Source organism: Ailuropoda melanoleuca, chromosome 14 (assembly GCF_002007445.2).
Source record: "Ailuropoda melanoleuca isolate Jingjing chromosome 14, ASM200744v2, whole genome shotgun sequence".
Classification (NCBI taxonomy): domain Eukaryota; kingdom Metazoa; phylum Chordata; class Mammalia; order Carnivora; family Ursidae; genus Ailuropoda; species Ailuropoda melanoleuca.
Genome location: NC_048231.1, coordinates 60,662,315 through 60,676,225, shown reverse-complemented (window position 1 = coordinate 60,676,225; position 13,911 = coordinate 60,662,315). Strand labels below are relative to the sequence as shown.

General features: G+C 46.2%; 1 protein-coding gene across 3 annotated transcripts in view; it reads right to left on the bottom strand.

The window, feature by feature from the left end:
* Window positions 1-213: 213 nt before the first annotated feature.
* The window catches only part of LAMA3 (laminin subunit alpha 3), a 254,194-nt gene continuing 240,496 nt past the window's right edge, over window positions 214-13,911 (bottom strand). For 2 of the 3 annotated variants that reach the window (XM_034642115.1, XM_019796476.2), the window contains 7 exons: window positions 11,952-12,135; window positions 10,226-10,366; window positions 5,833-5,992; window positions 5,603-5,733; window positions 2,748-2,841; window positions 1,330-1,449; window positions 522-667 (listed from right to left, as the gene is read on the bottom strand). In XM_034642115.1, coding sequence (XP_034498006.1) covers window positions 522-667; window positions 1,330-1,449; window positions 2,748-2,841; window positions 5,603-5,733; window positions 5,833-5,992; window positions 10,226-10,366; window positions 11,952-12,135 — 976 coding nt within the window. Of the gene's footprint in view, window positions 668-1,329; window positions 1,450-2,747; window positions 2,842-5,602; window positions 5,734-5,832; window positions 5,993-10,225; window positions 10,367-11,951; window positions 12,136-13,911 lie in introns of all 3 variants that reach the window. The other variant, XM_034642116.1, reaches the window with a different exon arrangement.

Here is a 13,911-nt window from a genome sequence, read left to right as displayed (position 1 = left end):
GCCGGTATGTGCTTAATGATTATCTGCAGAAAACTGTGTTGTAGGTAGCACGCCGACCACGTGCTGAGGAGTCAGTACGATTAACAATGCCCATCAAGCCACTGGTGTGACGCTAACATCATCATTTAAAGAGTACACCGCCTTTGTTTAACCGCATACATTATAACCCCTTAACACATGTACAACTTTTGTGTTTTTAAAGTGCTTTGAAAGATATTTATTTTTTTAACAGGTGGAAAATAATGTTCTTTAAAAGACGTTTCATTTTTAGTGGAAAAGGAGATTACCAAAAGCGTGTAACAATTTGTTCATCTTCAAGAAACGGGATTTTTATATAAAATACACACGTAGCGCTGAGTGCCAAAATGATGAGTATGTGTGGTCAGAATTCAAAATGAGATTGCTATTAACCCCATCTAGATGGTGTCTTCAGTCAAGAAGGACCTTGCGGGGAGAGAGGGAGGTGTGTTGGGTCACCGTGCTTTTGGAGGGGGCTTCCCTTGCCGTGCGTTGGGTTTGAGTTAGTGGTCAGGACAGCCACTCAGACTGACAGTGCCCTGGATGTCCGCGGCTTCAGTGACAGGGATAGGATCGTGGTTGACTTGAATGTCCTTCAGACAGCCGAAAAATGATTTCCATGCAGGGAGCCTCAGCGTCTTCAAACCGGCTTCGAGAGAAAAGGAGAGGCATTCAGTGGGTAATTCATACTGTCAAGTGAACGTACCCAATTTAAAAAACAGTCTTAGACCTCAAGCGTCCGAGAGTCTCGGGCTACCCGATGGCCACCTCCTTTGAGCTGGCACCCAACACCCCTGCCTGCTGTGATGAATCAGCAACAAGGCTACTGTTCAAGTTCTTCGAAGAAGCCGATTCCACAGCCCAAATCGATAGATATTAACTCCGAACTCTAGTGCTTTTTGTGGGTCATGGAAGAGCCGCAAACTATTTGGAGGAACATAAAACAAGGAAGTATGACAAGGCTCCTTCCAGGCAAAATTCCAGAACCTGCTTGATCCTCCCATTCTGGCCCCCCAAAGCTTAATAACTCACCAGTAAAGCTAAACACCTGGAGAGGAGAGACCCGTTTCTCAGCCCCTTTCCTGATTCCTTGCTGCTATCGGGCTTGTAGGGTAATGCAGCCCCATAAGAGGGGCTTCTACATGATAGGCTTGGGACAGAAGCAGCAGCAGTAATGTGGCCTGGGCTATACAATGTGCCCGTTGCTTGCAGTTGGGTTTTCCCATGTGTTGGAGCAAAGGGCCTCACTCTCTCCACCATCCAGCCAACCGCAGCCCAGCTAATAACCCACGGAGCCAAGACGAGAGTTACCTGGGATACCTCCAATGTGTAGTGGCTCGTGAGTGCTGGCCAGTGGGAAGGGGAGCCGTCCAGCTGTGTAGCTATTCTCTGCATCCAGTTCCAGGTGCAGGACGTGTTGTTTCATGGTGACTGGGGGCAAAGGAAGCTGGTCAGGTCAGTCACCCAAGGAGAGCCCTGCCCGATGTTTAATGTCCATGCAACCGTGCCACCATGGGCTTCTGGTCAACTCATTCCCGTGGGAGCACTGTTGGTAGGAATTCAGCCAACCTAGTCTCAAATTCAGCTAATTTCTCAACGCCAAGTGGCATTTAGGCATTCCACATACATCACAAGATTTAATCCTTAAAATGAATCTGTGAGGAAGATATGATCACTCTTCCTCCCCAGAGAAGAGACCCTGACTCTGAAACACTGAGGAGCCCGACAAGACGGCTTGGTTATAAGTTGAACGAGTTGGAATTCCGACCCCCGTCTCTAGAGGCCAGGTTTATTTCACGAGATCTTAGCTTCTTTCCAGGGAGACACTGACTTCTGAAAACTGAGTCACTTTTGACCCTCCAAATAAAATTCCTCCAATGCTAACAATCATAACTAATTACCATAGCATTAGCATTCCAATTAGACAGGAAGAGACTAGCTTTTTCACAAAAGGCATTTTAGCCAATATGGGTAATGGATTTCCAAACTACTGCGCACAGGTTATTCATAAAACAGCAGACTGGCTTTGGGGAGGCTGTGCCTGTTCTCCACCCAGCGGTGTGTCTACACCGATCGCAGTGGTACTCAATGGTGGCTGAAAAAAACAGCCCAACAATGAACTTGAACAACAGAAAGAGCAAATACTTACTGGGCACTTACTACATAGTGGACACTGTTGTGCAATTTATATACATTATCCCATTTGACTTTCCCCTGGGAGGGGGACCTACTTTTCCCTGCATTGTGCAGAGGAGGAAACGTAAGATAAAGAGCAATTAAGTGGCTTGCCCAAGGTCAGTTAGGTAGGGGCTGGAACTGAGATTTGATCTTTGTTCTTTTTGATTTCAGAGCCAAAATTTAAATCATACTGTTACACTGCCTTGAAAACAAACAGAGCTTATCAGTTTTCTGAGCTAAAAAAAAAAAAAGGAAGAAAGAAAGAAAGAAAGAAAGAAAAGAAAGAGAGAGAGAAAGAAAGAAAGAAAGAAAGAAAGAAAGAAAGAAAGAGAAAAAAAAAGGAAAAGAAATTCTCTGTAGGCGATGGAGGACATCAATGGAGCTGGGGTTGAGTACGGGCGCGTTCTCACCATTGTTACCCTGGGGGTGGGGCGCTGAGCCTGGTCAGGCACCAATGGATTCAGGAGCTGAGACTGCCTTTGGGACATTCAAGTCCAGATGGAAAGGGAGACCGTTTCAGCGTGTGAACAATAGGCCGCCAGACATCATACCTGTCACTGAGTGCCACCGTCCATCACACAGAGACTGCTTTGGTGTGACCGATGTCAAGATCCCCCCTGCCTCACTGTCCACAGAGGCCGTGACCTGGAACACACATGCATTTTCCTATTGCCTTCAGAAGGGATAGGCCCGTGATGGGTATTAAGGAGGGCACGTATTGCATGGTGCACTGGGTGTTATACGCAAGTAATGAATCATGGAACACTACATCAAAAACCGGGGATGTACTGTACGGTGACTAACATAATACAATAAAAAAAAATTATAAAAAAAAGAAGGGCTGGTGGAGCCCACTTCCCTGGCTTCTTCCCTTTGCAGCCCCTGCCGCCCGCCAGCCCCGAAGCCCTGTAGACGTAAGCCCCTCCCACACCAGGTGATCACACAGGGGCATGAATCTCTCCACTGCCTCCCTCCCAGGCAGGCAAGCCAGCTGCAAACCCAGGGCCCTCCCAACCCAAACCCCTCCTCTGTCCGGCTCTACTCGAAGGGCACTGGTGAGCACCGAACAGCCTCCTCAGCTATTGAAATGTGACAGTGGCTCTGTTTAGAAGGATGTGAAATCTGGAAGGCGTACACCCTGCTGCAAGGCCCGGACAATTATAATAAGTCCATGAATGCACGCCTTACACACGGCTCTTGCTCAGGGAATTCAGCACGCTCACTGACTGCATTTGTACTGGGCTCGCGTCAGGGGTCAGGCACTCGTGCTAGCGTGTGGAGTCCCGCGTTCCCACTCTCTGGGCCAGGGCCAAGGGCTGAAGCAAGGTGAACGAATGCGAGGATGAAAACAAGCGAGCTGGTAACTAATTTGCATTTAATTTGCATGTAGCTAGACAGTGCGGCCGATTCTCAGGCCATTTTCCAGCTAAACAGTGTCACTGCCGTTATGAAGGTCATCGGGTCCCGATTTTTGTATGTGTGATTATTTCCTCTCCAGAAGCCCTCCTGGAGCCCCTCCCCCTCCTCTGAAAAGCCAGCGTTCTCTCAGGGCCAGCAAGGGCTTGTGCCTCTGGCCTATCTGAAGCCTTGCTCAGACTTCAAGGCTGCATCTCAGATACAAAGTGTTTTAGGAGTTTGGGCTATTTTATCTTCTTCTGGGAGTTTTCCCCTCACAGTTAATAAGCTGTGGAAGGGTAGAGGTGAAGGAAAACGGCATATTATGGCTAAATGGAAAAACACAGGCCCAAAATGGAGCCACGAAGGCAAGTCACCAAACCAGTGCCGAATACCTAACCTAAGTGATGTTTCAACCTCCCCCAGAAATGTCATCTTAGTAATAATCAGTCAGGAATTTTCTGAACAGCACCCATGACGTTGTAATCTGTCACATGGGCCTTCTCTATCCCCACCCCCTCGCCATCCCCCCCTGAAAGTTAGGTGAGGTAGTCCACCTACTAAGACCCCTTGCCCCTCCCCTAATGGAAGGTGACCTTGCCTGGAAGAATCCTTTCTTGTCCTTTGCTAATGACTTCCTTGCCCCACCCTCATTCCTATAAAAACCCTCCATTTTGTACAACTCCTCAGAGCTCTTCTACTGGCTGGATGGTACGCTGCCTGATTCATGACTCGGTTAATAACCTCAGCGAGGTCTTCAAGTTCGCTCAGTTGAATTGTTGCTCTTTAACGTTATCATGATTGGCTCTTTGCCTTGAGGCCTTCCTGGAAGGATCTGGTTTTTTTGTTTTTTTAAAGATTTATTTATTTATTTGACAGAGAGACAGCCAGCGAGAGAGGGAACACAAGCAGGGGGAGTGGGAGAGGAAGAAGCAGGCTCATAGCGGAGGAGCCTGATGTGGGGCTCGATCCCAGAACGCCGGGATCATGCCCTGAGCCGAAGGCAGACGCTTAACGACTGCGCTACCCAGGCGCCCCCTGGATCTGGTTTTTAAAAGAGTTCTTGAAAGAGATAGAACTTGGTGGTGAGCATAGGGTATTGACCAGGCCCATGAGGGATGGGCAGGATGCTGCCGCAGAAGCCTACACTGAAAGACGATTCCATGGCAAGCCAGAGGAAGCCTGGGGGGCAGGCCTGGGGGACAGACCAGGGGGCCAACCTGGCGCAGGGACCGGAGACGCTGGTGGGTGGCCTAGGGACCATAAGGGAAATCTGAAAGTGACTCAGTGGACACCAGGCCATGGCCCTGGGCACGACATGGTGTAGACAGCTGTTGAGAACATCTGTGCCATGACTCTTGGTGCTGCCCTTATGAATAAAAGTACAGATGTGATGAGGGTGAAGGGGAGGAGAGAAAAATGAACATTTGTTGAGGATATGACAGTTTCTATTCTCTTGTCAAAAGCCCTAAGATATAAGCATTATTATCCACATTTTAAAGATAAAGAAAGTGAGTGTGGGGGCGCCTGGGTGGCACAGCAGTTAAGTGTCTGCCTTTGGCTCAGGGTGTGATCCCGGCATTATGGGATCGAGCCCCACATCAGGCTCCTCTGCTGGGCCTGCTTCTTCCTCTCCCACTCCCCCTGCTTGTGTTCCCTCTCTCGCTGGCTGTCTCTATCTCTGTCAAATAAATAAATAAAATCTTTAAAAAAAAAAAAAAAAAGAAAGTGAGTGTGAAGTAAGTTAAGTAGCTTCCCTAGGGCCAATATAACTAAGTGGTACAGGTGGAATTCAGCCCATCTTGTTTGAATTTTCCCAATTTTAAAGATGACGAACAGGAAACACGATGACCAACTGACTTACTAAAGGGAAACACTAAGTTAGCCCTGAAATCAGGTCTCTTAAAACAAGATGGGATCCCACTCCCTCACAACGCCACCTACTGTGGTCTCCGGAAATGAAGATGGCTCTAACGGAAACCCATAGGCCCTGTCATCAAACCGTACGCACCTTTCCAGCCTCCATGTAAACACTTAAGTGTCTCCCCGGCTGGCTCCCGACGTGTATTAGGACGCCAGTGAGGCTTCTTGGGCGAATGCTGAAGACCAGCTTAAATTCGGGCCCCAACAGCACAGAGTTAGCTTTCAAAAGAAAAAAAAATAGTTAAGAGATCATAATTCAAGAAAAATGATGGGGTTCTTCAGACTCAAAGACATAAACTCTTCCAAACTGCCCCTTACCTAGGATGACATGACCTCCTTCCTGGGAGAAATAAATGCCTTTCTCCAAAGAGCCACCCAAGCAGGCGGACACACCAACGCTCACAGAAGGGGTGTCCAGGGGTTTCCGATCCAACTGAAAGTTCCTCAGGCATCCCACGAAGCTGTTTTGGGGGAGGCTCTGCAACCAAGCAGAAGAGAAAGCAAGCTTCCTTAAGCCACACCTCCCAGACACACAGGGGCAGCCAAGGTCAAGGGCAGGGCAATTGTCTGCAGAAGGGGGCAGGTGGGGAGAGTCATCATCCTGCCCGAGTCAGGTGCGCCTGATGGTTGCATTTGGCTCCCTGCCCACACTGCCAAGAAAAACCTGTATACCAGATGTCCGGTGGGTGGCTGAGGTTGGAGGGGACCACCAGACCAAGTGGTGTGTGTGCAGGGGGCAGGGGCAGTGGGGGCTGCAGGCCAGTGCTGGTCAGTGACCCCACCCTGGTCCTCACAGATGGGGCTGCAACGGGAAATTTCCGCCTTACGGTGTACCCATCTCACCGTCTCTTTGCAGGTACACACCACTTCTAAGGTTTCATGAGCCAATGTGATTGCTTAATGCAGGGCAGCTGACTGAAAAAGAGGCCAAAACATTCCAAAAATAATGAAGTGTAAAAAAGCTTCCTACATTGTTGGGCTCAGTGCAGCAAAAACACATCACGAACGCTGTGGAGTTAAAATAAGACAGGATGCACAGCCCCGGGGGCACACGTAGAGCCCCTAAAGGGGGCCTGGAATAAGGGCTCCTCACTTGGGGCCCAAGGAAGCATCTCTGGGGATTCTGAGATCCCTTAAATTATATACCAGATGTTCTCTGTATTGGCATTTTTCTGGGGAGAAAGACTGTAACTTTTAAGAAATTTTCATTAAAAAAAAAGAAGAATCACTGAATAAAATCCTTAAACTCCCTTCCAGGATAAATGCTTTTAGGACCCTGGAACCCTACACAACAGATGCAGCATGTGATCATTTCAAGACGTGGTGATATTAGGCACGCATCTGGTGTCAGTATCAACAATAAACTACCAACTGGACCTGCGACGACATTTTTTGTTTCTTAAGATTTACCGTCTGACACAATGAAGAGCCTGTATCTGAAACCAGGCTCAGACTCTCCAGGGAAGGTCATCCCCTAACACGGGATCCCTAACGGCCGACTGCAGATTTCGGAATTCAGAGGCGGAAGTGGATTGGAAGTTGCCTGCCTTCTGAAAGGATCTGGAGGACAGTAGCCCGTGGTTTGCACCCTCAAGTGGGAGGAATGCTGCAGAAAGAAACTTGGTCTGCTAAGGGAGAGATGGAGTATCTGCGGGTTGTCCCGTATACTAGGATGCTGAGTGTGACCTATCCAGGTCAAAAGAATTCCCGTATTGTGCTCTTGACCCCATCCTGTGATTTCTCTGAGACGGAAATAGGTACAGAGGTACAGAAAAGCAGACATTAACATTGAGGATTCTCCTTGGCAATTAATGTTACCTATTATATGTGTATTACACAACATATCACATATCGATTACACATTATATAATATTCATTGTGTATAATACATAGATATTATTGTGTGCAGTATTAATATATACTGATGATATATAACAATAGTGTATATTATAAATATATATGTATATTATATGTATAATATAAAATAAAGCAAAACAATACTTTATGACTTGCTGTGGCTTTGGCCCAAACCCCAGTGCAACACTCAAGTGGGCCAGGCTGAGCCTATGCCCAGGCTGAGACATGGTGGCCGAGGCTAGGTCAGCCTGACTGCCTAGAATCCAAGTTGGCTGAAATCTCCTCTTCTAATTATGTCCGTTTCCAGGCCCAGATTTGAGTCTTGGCCCTTCCTCCCACACTGCAAGCAAACATCACAGCAGAATGGGCCAGCAGCCCCGAAGCAAGCAGCAAGAGTGGCTGAGTGTGGGGCAGCACATTCAGGTGACTGTCGACAGGCCCATCTTACTTCACTGTGTGGGAGCAAAAGGCAGATCAGGGAGAAGAGAGACAGTGTGTTGGTGCCCCAAGTAATGCAGGTGTGATGGGGGCTCTGCTGGCGTCAGAGGAGAGAGGAGGGACAGGGCCCTCTCGGAGCTCAGCCTCGGAGCCATGGCCATACCAAAACCTTTGCACTTGACAAATGCAGCACACATCCCTGCCTTTTGGGGACAGATGGACTTGTTACTTTCCCTTAGCCCAAAGTTTTCCTAAGTTTGGTTCTTGAGACAATTTTATTTCAGACACCAAATAACATTAAAACACATATTCACTTACTAAAGTTAGTCCTTTCTCACTTCCCTAACTTTCTGAATAAGACAAGGAACACATTGTAGTTTTGGTTAATATTTCTTAAATGCCACTTATAACTATGTAAGATACATCGATCACTTGTCAAACTCTTTTTTCTCCTAATGAAGGGAGGAAGGCCACACTATCTGGCCAGACTTTAATAACACTACTTTGTTTCCAGACATTTATATTTCTGGTTACCTACTCTTTATGGTAAAAAATACTGGGTTTCCATGTATGGGGAGACAAAAACATCTTTTAAAAATAAACTTAGATTTGGGGCACCTGGACGGCTCAGTTGATTAAGTGTCCCACTCTTGATTTCGGCTCAGGTCATGATCTCAGGTTTGTGAGATCGAGCCCTGCCTCTGGCTCTGTGCTGAGTGTGGGGCCAGCCGAAGATCCTCTCTCTGCCCCTCCCCCCACAAGTGCATGCAAAAAAACAAACCAAACCAAAACAGAAAACCTTAAGCAGTGAGTTGACCAAGAGCAAGCTATTAAGTAATTTTTTTACCTGCGTTTGGCAAAGATGCTGAAGGCAACACAAATTACTAAAGCTTAGAAAATATTATCTTAATCAAAAATCTCCATCTACAACCTAAAACCTACGTCTCTGCATTCCCTGGAAGAGAATCCAGCAGATTCATGTCTATAAAGCCATGGAGAAGCCCTAGACTCACTCCTTCAGGCCTGCGTGTCAAGCTGAACCTTAAAAGTGAAGGGTTGGGAATGGGGAATATTTTCTTTGGGCTTCAGGACTTTAATTAGGTATTTAAAAAATTATTTATTTTGAGATTCTTGAATATCTTATATCTTATATAATTATATATAAGGATTATATATTAAAATGTTTTTGATTGAGATATAATTGAAATATAACATTATTTTCAGATGTACAGCATAGTGATTCTCTCTCTATATATATATACATACATATATGACATATATATGTATATAGTGGTATGATTACCACAACAAGTCTAGTTAACATCCATCAGTACACATTGTTACAAACCTTTTTCTTCTTGTGATGAGAACTTTTATGATTTATTTTCTTAGCAACTTTCAAATATATAATACAGTATTATTAACTATGATCACCATGTTATCCCCAGGACTTAATTATTTTATAACTGGAAGTTTGTACCTTTTGACCACCTTCGTTATTATATTATAAGGTGAATTATTTTTACATACGGTTCTAAAGCGTAACTATTTTTTTGCACCAAGTGCTCACCATGCCAAGTGCAGTTACCATCCATCACCCTACAAAGTCGGTACAATATTATTGACCATGTACCTGACGCTGTACTTTTCATCCCCATAGCTTATTTATGTTACAACTGGAAGTTTGTATCTTTTAATCCCTTTATCCTATTTGACCCATCCCCCACCTCCCCTTCTGCCAACCACCACTTTGTTCTCTGCATTTATGAGTCAATTTCTTTTTTGCTTGTTTGTTCACATGTTTTGTTTTTTAGATTCTACATGGAAGTGAAATCATATTTGTCTGACTTATTTCATTTGACAAAATATCCTCTAGGTCGAGCTCTGTTGTCATGAATGGCAAGATTTCATTCTTTTTTATGGCTGAGTAATATTCCTCTGTGTGTGTGTGTGTGTGTGTGTGTGTGTGTGTGTGAGTGTGTGTGTATCATATCTTCTTTATCCATTCATCTATCAGTGGACACTTGGGTTGCTTTCATATCTTGGCTATTGTGAATAGTGCTACAATAAACATAGGGGTGTATATATCTTCTGGAATTAGTGTCTTTCTTCACTTTCTTTGGGTAAATACTCAGCAGTGGAATTACCGGATTGTACGGAATTCTTACTCTTATTTTTTCTGAGGAACCTCCATACTGTTTTCCACAGTGGCTGCACCAATTTACATTCCCACCAGCAGGGCACAATGGTTCCCTTTTCCCCACATCTTCGCCAACACTCATTATTTCCTGTCCTTTTGATAATAGCCATTCTGACAGGGGTGAGGTGATATCTCATTGCGCTTTTGATTTGCATTTCCCTCATTATTAGTGATACTGAACATCTTTTCGTGTGTTGGTGAAGCGTAACTATTTACCTTTGGCTTCCCTGAGGGAGACGATCCCAGGTAAACTGGTGCTCTGAGGTTGATGGTAGAATTTCCAGGCAAACTTCCCTCCCGGACCCTCAGACCATCCACAATCAAGTGTCCCTTCTCTCCATCTTGCCCAAACACCACCTTAAGAGTAAAGAAAATATGTTAACCATTTTTTAACCTTTGATAATTGGTGATGCATTTTATTACTGGTCATAGGACATTTTTTAAAACAATGTTTTTCTGTTTCTTCAAGGAGCTTTAGAAAAATCAGAAATTTCTCTCCCTAGTATTGTCATCATCATCACCATTTTGAGAGATTATGTTAGATATTGAATAGAGTAAGCTAGAAAAGTGAGCTTTGAAAGAAGGATTCCTCGGTGTGCCTGGGTGCCTCCGTTGGTTGAGTGCTGGACTCTGGGTTTCAGCTCAGGTCATGATCTCAGGGTCCTGGGATCGAGCCCCACTATAGGCTCCCCCTCTCCCTGCCCCTCTTCTTCTCACCCCCCTCACGTTCTCTCTCATATAAATGGATAAAATGTTAAAAAAATAAAAACAAAAGTCCTTCGGCAGGGCTCCTGGAGCAAGGGGCCAGGGGCTGCTACTTTACTAACAAGGGAGCACACATTTTCAACTCTTTGCTAAAAGTCAAGATCCCTGGGTTCTAGGGTGAACTCGGCCATCTCACAGCTATGAGACTGTTCACTAATGACTCCCCAACTTGTACTCCCAGCTGCGACCTCTGGCCTTTACTATCTAGAATGGTGGGCTTGAATGTCTGAGAGGCAACTCAACCCTAGGATGCTCACAGTAGAACCCTGGCTCTTTGCTGGCTCTGAACTGCCCCTTCCCCGGCCACACACCCCTCCTCCCCATTTTCTGCATCTCCGTAGCAGCCCCTCTATCCTCCCAATTGCTGGCCCCAAATCACAGGACTTGATATGGACTTCTCTTTCTCTCATGCTCTACATGTGATCCCTCAGCAAGCCCTCTCAGTTTGGGGAGCACATGCCTGACAGTGTACTTCTGTCCATGCTCCCCGAGTCTTCTTGAAGCAAAGGCGGTGGCGTCCATCTGGCCACTCTTACCCCATTTCATCTCTTCAACTACAGACAGCTTTGAAAATATCCGTCTGCTCACGCAATGCTCCTTATTTAGTTGAAGATTCTTCGGAAGCATCAGAGACACTCAGAATAAAATCTGAGTCCTCACCTTGGCCTTCAATGCTTGTATGATCTGGGCCCTGCCTCTCCCTTGAATCCCAGCTCTTATCCTTTCTTATCCTGTCATCTCTCGAAATCTGGGATGCCCTCAGGGAGGATCTGGAAAGTGAGGGGTGTGGATCCTTAAGCTTGTGTTAGGCAGAAGGCATTTTGGGCTCAGAGAGGGGCCCTCCCCGCTGGAGACCTGGACATTGTCTTGACAGAGAGAAATAAATGGTCCAGGAAGCAGGGGTGGGAGGGGGAGGGGACAGAGCTCAGGGAGGTATGGCGGGGACTGAAGAAGAAGTGACTAGAGCCCAGCTTGGCACTGAGGCAGGGACGCATGACATCCTTGCACGGTGTGCGTAGCAGTCTCCACTGCCCAGGTGCTAGGGTGCTCGGTGCCTCTGAGCACACAGGCTCTGTCAGTGCTGAGCTCTGGGGCTGGCAGGACGCCGAGACGCCTCTCTAGGCTACTCGGCAGGGAATTCTGCGGCCGTGGGAGCTTCCCGCAGCCCGGCTCTTACCGTGTGCCACTGCCCATCACTGTACTTCTCCTTGCTTTTGAGTTTCAGCTTCTTCCCATCTGCCCCCAAGGTGAAGACCAGCCGTCCCTTTGAGACATAAAGAGCCATATAGGAGTTCTTCGTGCCCGTGTAGAACACAAGCCCTCTGGAGGAAGCCGTCTGCATGTCCACAGCAAACCGTAACCTGTCAGGAAAAAGCAACAGGCAAAGAAGGAAAAGAGAGGGTTTTAGTGTTTTTAGTGTTTGTCTGAGTCCCTGAAGCCGGAAGAGAGGGTGAGGTGCAAACACCCAACCCCCATTATTCAGATGAATCAACTAAGGCATGTGCTGATTAAATGACCTATCTCTTTGGGAATTTTTAAAAGCTGCTAGCGTCCAGCTATTAAAAGTTTTGCATATGATTTTCTTACACTACTGGGGGGAATAATGAGGAAGCTCTGTCAAGCCTAGCTGCTGCTGTAAATCCCAGCACACGGCATGAAAGAAGGCGCCTCACTGTTTTAGAAGGACCTACGTTTTAAAAAAATCATGGCAAAGTATATACATAACATAAAATTTGCCATTTCAACCTTTTTCAAGCGTACAGTGGGGTTAAGTACACTCACATTGCTGTGCATCCAGTCTCCAGGACTCTGCACCTTGCAAAGTGGAAACTCCGTACGCATCAAACACCATCTCTGCATTCCCTGTGCCCCGAGCCCCTGGGGACCACCATTCTCCTTCCTTTCTCTCTGAATTCGATTACTCTAGGTCCCTCATATAAATGGAATTAAATAGTACTCACCTGTCTGTGACTACTGGCTCATTTCACCTAGGGGCCTGTGCCTTTTTAACCCAGTGAATAAGCATTCGATTTTGTGTACACGCAAGGAGAGGAGAGTTGTAAGGGGAAGTGTGTGTGTGGGGGGGGAACTGGAATAACAAGGATGTGATTTACGCATCAGATAAGCATCTTTTTCTGTAAGACATATTTAACCCAGAGGCATAAAAGTACAGATCCACCCTCTCCCACCTGCTTTTATGTTTCTGGGACCGTAAGACCCCACCTACGATGGCACAGGAATTAAGCAAGCATCACGCAGCAAAAGAAGAAAATAGAAGTTAATACTCCTTTGCATGGTGGTTACATATCGTATGCACACCTGGCTAAGCCAGATTTACTTTGCACGAGAACTTACATTCACTCATTGACCCACCCACCCATGCATCCAACTAATATTTAATGAGTGTGTAGCATGTGTAAGGCACTGCGGTGAGCCCTGGGAATGCAGCGATGGACGTTTCACTCTTGAGCTGTGTCCAGCGCACAGGTGCACTGACGGTGCCTGAAAGGGCAGTGTGCAAAGCTGGTGGGGAATCCAGGTATCAGTAGGCTGTCATCCCCACTCCTTGGGTGATGGAAGGCAGAACCTAGGTCTCTCCTGCTTAAAGTTGTAGCCCCAGTGGGTGCCTCACACACAGCAGGCACTCGACAAATAGTCGAGTTGAATGAAACAGTTAACTGAATAGTTGAATTAAATGGTAAATGGAAAACTTAGAGGCGGAATCAGGAAGTGGAAGAGAAAATGACACCGTTACTTCTCCTTGCTTTTTAATACTGTGAGCCTGAGCAAACACTGAGGTACTTGAATTTTTTAGATTAGGGAGTTTCCTCGAGGGTGATGTTCTTCAAAACGAAAGGGAAATCTATATTTGTTGAATTAAACCAACCAGATGGTGACACCGCTCAGTATTTCCCTTGGTGTAGCTGCGTGCGGAGGTTTGCAGAGTGAGGGTTAGCCAATTTAAGGAGGATATTCGAACTTGCTACAGAATTAAAGTACTTTACATATGTGGGCTTGGTTATCAGGCTTGACATTTGCTTTCCAGAGTTACTTCTTACAGCAGCTTTCTTTCATAAAAGGCTAACTGACTAACACCCAAAAAAGACACCAGTAGATTCAAATCCCAGCGTATGATA